At 61.9% G+C, this 6,750-nt stretch overlaps 1 protein-coding gene across 1 annotated transcript; it reads left to right on the top strand.

The window, feature by feature from the left end:
• Window positions 1–3,380: 3,380 nt before the first annotated feature.
• APOA4 (apolipoprotein A4) lies at window positions 3,381–6,246 on the top strand. The gene is made up of 4 exons (XM_034754699.1): window positions 3,381–3,443; window positions 3,905–3,999; window positions 4,309–4,435; window positions 5,000–6,246. Exons 2-4 carry the CDS (start codon window positions 3,951–3,953, stop codon window positions 5,925–5,927), a joined length of 1,104 nt encoding a protein of 367 aa, XP_034610590.1. The 5' UTR covers window positions 3,381–3,443; window positions 3,905–3,950; the 3' UTR covers window positions 5,928–6,246.
• Window positions 6,247–6,750: the final 504 nt, after the last annotated feature.

The raw sequence follows: 6,750 nt of genomic DNA, 5'->3' as shown, positions 1-6,750 counted from the left end.
TGAGGTGGGTTGGCGGAGCCGGGCACAGGGAGGGGCTGGAGACGGAGGTGCTGTGGGGGAAGGGTGTGGTGGGTTGGCGGAGCCGGGCACAGGGAGGGGCTGGAGACGGAGGTGCTGTGGGGGAAGGGTGTGGTGGGTTGGCGGAGCCGGGCACAGGGAAGGGCTGGAGACGGAGGTGCTGTGGGGGAAGGGTGAGGTGGGTTGGCGGAGCCGGGCACAGGGAAGGCCTGGAGACGGAGGTGCTGTGGGGGAAGGGTGTGGTGGGTTGGCGGAGCCGGGCACAGGGAAGGGCTGGAGACGGGGGTGCTGTGGGTGAAGGGTGAGCTGGGTTGGCGGAGCGGGGCACAGGGAAGGGCTGGAGACGGGGATGCTGTGGGTGAAGGGTGAGCTGGGTTGGCGGAGCCGGGCACAGGGAAGGGCTGGAGACAGAGGTGCTGTGGGTGAAGGTTGAGGTGGGTTGGCGGAGCCAGGCACAGGGAAGGGCTGGAGACGGAGGTGCTGTGGGTGAAGGGTGAGGTGGGTTGGCAGCGCTGGGCACAGGGAAGGCTGGCGGAGATGGGAATGCTGTGGGTGAAGGGTGAGATGCATTGGCAGAGCTGTCTGGGACCCATGCGATTGGCCAGACGGTGCTTTCTGCAAATCAGGACTGGTGTCTGAGCAGGGCCACGCGGTAGCAGTGTGCGCAGGTCACCTCTGCTGTGCCTTGCTCCGGCTCCGTCACACAGCATACACCTAGGCCCTCTGCCCTCATTAAGTCACTGAGTCCGAGAGGCGGGAGTGGAGCGGAGCCGAGCCTTGGTGCATCCAATGTGCACTCAGACTTTGCCTCCCGTCCAGCCTTGGCAGTACCACGCTGGAAGCCAGGACTTTGACACCAGCGTCTGGTTAGCAAACACCCACAGACCATGTTGCTCAATCCAGCCCTGCCCAAAGCCAGCAGAGCAGTGGAGCATGGTCATGCGGAGCGGTCGCCTCCCTCCATCCCTGCTGGGAGACTGACCCTGCGCTGGGCAGGAAAACCAAATAGCCACTTTGCCCATAACCAAACCCGCCCTGCCCTGGACACAGCTGCAGGGTTGGGCCAGGCTAGATTTGCTCTGCACCCGTCACTGACCCATGGCGAGCAGGGCACTGTGCCGGCTGCCTGGGGCAAAGCATCTTGGGCCTCATCCTGCAGTGTGCTGAGCACGGCCCCTGCCGGGTAGGTCAGTGAGCACTGGGGACACAGCTCGTGGCCAGGCCCTGGCTGAGGCAAAGCTGAAGGAAATGCTCGACAAGCAGCACCTGCACCGCTGGCCACTGTGCTAACGCTTCCTAGGGCTCCCCGACCTCACGCAGCCCAGCGTCCGCTGGGACTGGGACACATTTCCCCCTCCTGTGGGAGACTCCTGGGCAATTAGTCTTTACTGGGCGCTGACGGCTTCCTCTGCCATGTGCCCCTCGGCCCCTGCCAGCTGGACACCGTGCGAGCTGGGGCCTGGGCTGCCTGGGCCTGGGGGTGGGAGGGTTTCTTTTTGTGCTGGGCTCCTGTTGTGCCCCTGATCCGCCCCCTGCCCCCAGCCTTCTCACACACTGGCACTAAGCATGCTGTGGGGTTTGAGTGGGGCTGGGCCTGCGTCTGCCAAGGCCTGTCCAATGCCAGCGCCTCATACGGAAATCCTGGGCTTGCTCCCTCCTCCCACAGGATATACAGCAAGTCGCATTGGCCCCAGTGTTCCCAAAGCCATTACACGCCCCTTCCCCCTGTACACACACCACGTGCTTGTCTGCAGGTCTAGGGGCAGAGGCGTTCCGCACTCGAGGGCTGGCTGGGCGCACGCGCTGTCCCTAGCTCCCGTACCTGACCCGAGCATCCGCCCTGCTGCGCAGCTGGAGAATCAGGCCTGGGCTGTTGACGTTTCTTTAGCCTTCTTGGAACTGGTTCCTCCCTCCTCAGCTGGCACCCTTGATCCAGGTGAGCTGGGGCAGCAGCCCATCACCTGGCCACCTGCAGCATGGGGAGCGGCCAGGCCTGCTAGGCAGTGCCTGAAGAAATGGCCCATGGGGTGGGGGGAGAAGGACCCACACTGAGTTTAGGGGCTTGGTCACAGTGACATCTTTTTGCATGACATGTCGTCATGCATGTCCCTTCACACACACGTGCACCCCCCCCACACACACGCACCCCCCCCACACACACACCGTGTGTGTGGGGGTGACTTGGAATGACAAACAATGGGTCGGATCCCCAGCGGGTGGCGATCAGGGCAAATCCAGTAGTCACTGCACTGCTTCACATCAGCTGTGGCTCTGGCCCCGTGGCCCCTGGGCTCTGATGCCCCAGACGGCCAGGGGGCGGCTCAGCGCAGAGACTTTTCCTCTCAAAATCACGGGATGGATGTATAAGAACTGGGCCCCTTGCTAGGCCGTCCGGAGCCTGTGTGGGGTGGGTCCGTCAGGGCATCAGTATGGACAGGGACTCCGGTGCACCTGGGAGCTGGGCTCCATGCGGGCAGCGAAGCTGGCTGGGGAGGGGGCAGTGAGGACCAAAGGGTGGAACTGATGTTAAATGTACTTTGCCCATGATACAAGAAGGGGAAACTGAGGCACTGAGCCGAGTGATGAGCCTTGCTCCAGAGCCAGTGGCGGAGCCAGTAGAGCCTGAGTGTTCTGCATGCCTCCACCCCGGTTCTTACCACCACGCAGCAGCTTCACATCCACCCCTGCAAGCAGGATTACAGATGTCTCAGCTTCACAGCGATTTGTTTCAGCAGGGGCATCTGCAAGCAGTGCTGGAGACTGATGGCCGGGGGGTCAGGGGGCAGGCGGGCTCTTTCTGGGAGCATAATCACAGCAGAGGCTGCAAGTGATTGTCCTGCTAGCGGAGAGTTCCCCTCCTGTATCGGCTGGGAAGACATGCAGCCCGGGACTCAGCCTGGCCTCTGTGCCTGGCTGGGCAAAATGTGCTTCATTCTTGGGCCTGACCCTGCGAAATAAAAAGCGCTATCCCAGAGCCCCCTCCCCGGGCAGCCCCCTCCCCGCTCTGCAGAGCCACCTGCTGTGCTGGGCTGACTAACAACACCTCTCTCTAGCTGCTGAGCAGGGGGAGGGAGACGGGATCCCCCTTGGGCCGCCTCAGTGGAAAGTCCCAGACACGAGCCCAGCAAATGGCCTGGGCTGAGTCCAGCTCTGCTCTCCCTCTCCCATGTCCACGCCTGTTGGCTGCCGTGAGTTACACCTGGTTCCCTGCAGTGCTCCCCCCCGCCCCATCTCCAGCATCGCGTCCCAGCAGATAACGACACACCCGTGCACACGTCAGGAGCTTCCACGTTGGGTCCTTACTAAAGTCCAAGCCCTGGGGACTGTGTCACCAGCCTGCGTGGAAGCCGGCGGGGGCTGCTGGCTGCGGTATAAATACAGGCCAGCAGGGCACAACCGGCAGCCGCAGAGCAGCAGCAGCACAGGTCAGCTGGCTGGAAGGGGGAGCAGCAGACAGCTAACCCCTGGGGCAGGGAGCTGCAGCAGGAGCATGAGACCGCAGGCCCTGCTGGGCAGTGGTCACTGCACAGTGTCTCGCTGGGGAACGGCTGCAGGGGCATCCTACAAGGGGTGCAGCCAGGAGACGGGCGGGGGCTACGGGTCTGTCCAGAGGAGTCAGTGGGTGGGTGAGGTGGGCACTGGGAACCGCAGCCGTTTCCAGGTCAATGGCTGAGCTGCGGGGTCCCTGCGGGGAGCTCAGCCCGGCAGGAAGAAGGGGTGCTTTGACGGGGGGACAGAGGAGGGGGAGGAATCCCAAGCTGACCTCGTTTGTCCCAGCCTGCCCTGTGACAGCGGGGGGGGGGGCATGGGGGGGGGGGGGGGGGTGCTGCGGGAAGAGCAGGGTCAGTGCGCACGGGGAGACTGACGCATTTTGTTCTCTCTGCAGAGTGGCTCATTTTGCCTGGCTGGTCCCTGAACCCAAACAGCGCAGGATGTCTCTGAAGGCTGTCACCCTCGCTCTGGCACTTCTCGCCATCACAGGTAAGGGAGAGCAGCCTCTCCTGCTGGGCGGGTGCAGCCCTCGGGGCTGGGGGCCCTCTCGGGCTGCCTCCTGTCCCCGTCCCAGCATCCTGCTCCGCAGAGCCGTGGCCAACTGGACTCTTTGCTCCTGTCTTGCCGGGGTCGGCTCCAGGGAGTGAGGAGGGCCTGACCTGGAGATGTGGCCTCAGGGCTATGTAGGATGCTCTGCGAGGCTGGATGGAAAGGAAACCCCTGGGAATAGGCGAGGGGTGGGGCAGGCATAGGGCTGGCTGCACATGGCGCTGAGCGCTGGTGCTTGTTTCTCCATAGGGGCCCATGCAGATGTCAGTGCCCGGCAGGTGGCCGATGTGGTCTGGAATTACTTCACCCAGCTGACCGGCAATGCCAAGGAGACGATGGAGCAGATCCAGCAATCTGAAATCAGCAAGCAGCTCAAGTGAGTGCACCTGAGAGCAGCCCCTGGCTCCATGGGTGGGCGGGTGAGGCCGCGATCCGTAGGGAGGGGTGTGTTGGAGCCCGTGGGAGGGATGAGACCTGAGCAGGTTCCGGGGGCTGGCACGGGTGGAGAGAATAAAGCGCTGGTACCTGCTTCTCGGCACTGGTTTTAGGAGATCCAACCAGAATAAACAGTCACACCAGAGCAAAAAGCAGCAATGAAAGAGAAGCCGGCTGCCCGATGTAACAAGGGCGTATGGCCTGCCAGACCCACTGCCCCACTAAGCGGGAGGGACCCACTCTCATGCAAAACAGTGGGGACAACAGGCTTGCAGGGAAATGTGCCCCCCCCCCCGGTCAGGAGCAGGGTAGCTGGGAGAGGTGGGGTTCCCTAGAGGCACCGACAGGCAGGTCTGCAGCCAAGGGGGAGCGCACAGAGATGGGTACCCCGGAAATGCCGCTAGCTGTAGTTGCAAGGGTACAGGGTAGGGGACGGTGCTTGAGTGGGCAGTGAATCAATGAAAGACACTCCAGGTCTTGAACTTCCCTTCCCCTTCTCCCCCAGCACCCTCTTCCAGGACAACCTCCAGAATGTCAACTCCTATGCGGGGGACCTGCAGAAGAAGCTGATCCCCTTCGCCACCGAGCTGCACGCCAAGCTGAGCCAGGACTCGGAGAAGCTGAAGGAGCAGATCCGGCAGGAGCTGGAGGACCTGCGCGTCAAGCTGTCCCCTTACGCCGACGAAGTGCACCAGCAGATCAGCAAGAACGTCCAGGAGCTGCAGCTAAAGCTGAGCCCGTATGCCGAGGAGCTGCGTGGCCAGGTCAACCAGAATGCGGATCTGCTGCGCCGGCAGCTGGCCCCCTACGCCCAAGAGCTGCGGGACAAGCTGCAGGAGAACGTGGACGGCCTCCAGGCATCCCTGGCCCCCTACGCCGAGCAGCTCCAGCAGCAGATTGACAAAAACGTGGCGGACATGAAAGAGAAGCTGGCGCCCTTGGCCGACGCGCTCCAGGTCAAGATAGACCAGAACGTGGAGGAGCTGCGCAAGCAGCTGGCCCCCTACGCCCAGGACGTGCAGGACAAGCTCAATCGCCAGCTCGAGGGCCTGTCCTTCCAGATGAAGAAGGGTGCAGAGGACCTGCGGGCCAAGCTTTCGGAGAGCGCGGACGAGCTGCGTCTGAAGCTGAACCCTTATGCCGAGGAGCTGAAGGAGAAGCTGCGCACGGATGCCGAGGGCCTGCGCCAGTCCCTGGGGCCCTACGTGGAGGGCCTGAGCGGGCAGATGGAACAGAAGATTGAGGAGTTCCGCCAAACCGTGGGCCCCTACGGGGAGGCCTTCAACAAGCAGCTGGTGCAGAAGGTGGAGGAGATGAGGCAGAAGTTGGGCCCCTACGCTGGGGAAGTGGAGGATCATCTCAGCTTCCTGGAGAAGGACGTGCGGGACAAGGTCGCCTCCTTCTTCAGCACCATCAAGCAGATCGAAAACTGAGGGGATTCCTAAGAGGGCTCGGCTTCGCTTCCTATCGCCACCTGCTCACCCTCACCTCCACTGCACAAGGCAGGCCGCTGTCTACCTCAGAGCCCGGGGCGAAGAGCACTGGAACCAGCCCCAGGACAGGCTCAAGGGCTCGCTGGTCTTCCGCAGCACATGCCACAGCGCGGGAAAGGGACCCGGAGCTGTGACTGCCAGGAGACCTGCACATGCTGGACGACTGTCTGTGCTGCTACCGACTTTCCTGCCCTTGCCCTCACTCCAAAATTGCACCTACTGTATCTGCTGAAATAAAACCGCAACACAGCAATGCACATGGCAACTCTGTCTCTCTCTTAGCCTGACCCATACGAGACGCAGTCTGCTATTACTGGTTCTGCAGAGGCCCTAGGTTCTTCCTTGGGTGCATGGGGTGGGGGGTGCTGTCCCTTCCCAGTTCTAGTGGCGTGAGAAAGTGCCTAATTTGTTAAATTAATGAGCCCAGTACACTCCAGTGAGTCTGAACAGGAAACCAGGGGATAAACTAGGCTGGATGAGGGGAGAGGGAAAAAGATTGTCTGGTCTTTCTTTCTTTCTTTCTTTCTTTCTTTCTTTCTTTCTTTCTTTCTTTCTTTTCACCAGTTGAAAGCCCTGTGCTGGGATGTCCTGTGGATACACACAAGTGATTGCCAATGGGAGGGAAGCAGGGTCTGGGCAGTGGGGGATGGAAAGGGACCTGCTCCAAGCAAGGTGGTCTGCATGGTCATGAATAGTGTGGGGCATGGGGCTGGGTGATGGAAGCAGGGAGGGGAGGTGTCCACAAGACAGTGTCTTTGTTAGG

The sequence above is a fragment of the Trachemys scripta genome, chromosome 21, assembly GCF_013100865.1.
Source record: "Trachemys scripta elegans isolate TJP31775 chromosome 21, CAS_Tse_1.0, whole genome shotgun sequence".
Classification (NCBI taxonomy): Eukaryota; Metazoa; Chordata; order Testudines; family Emydidae; genus Trachemys; species Trachemys scripta.
Note: the sequence above shows the minus strand (reverse complement) of the source record. Positions and strands in the feature narration are given on the sequence as shown.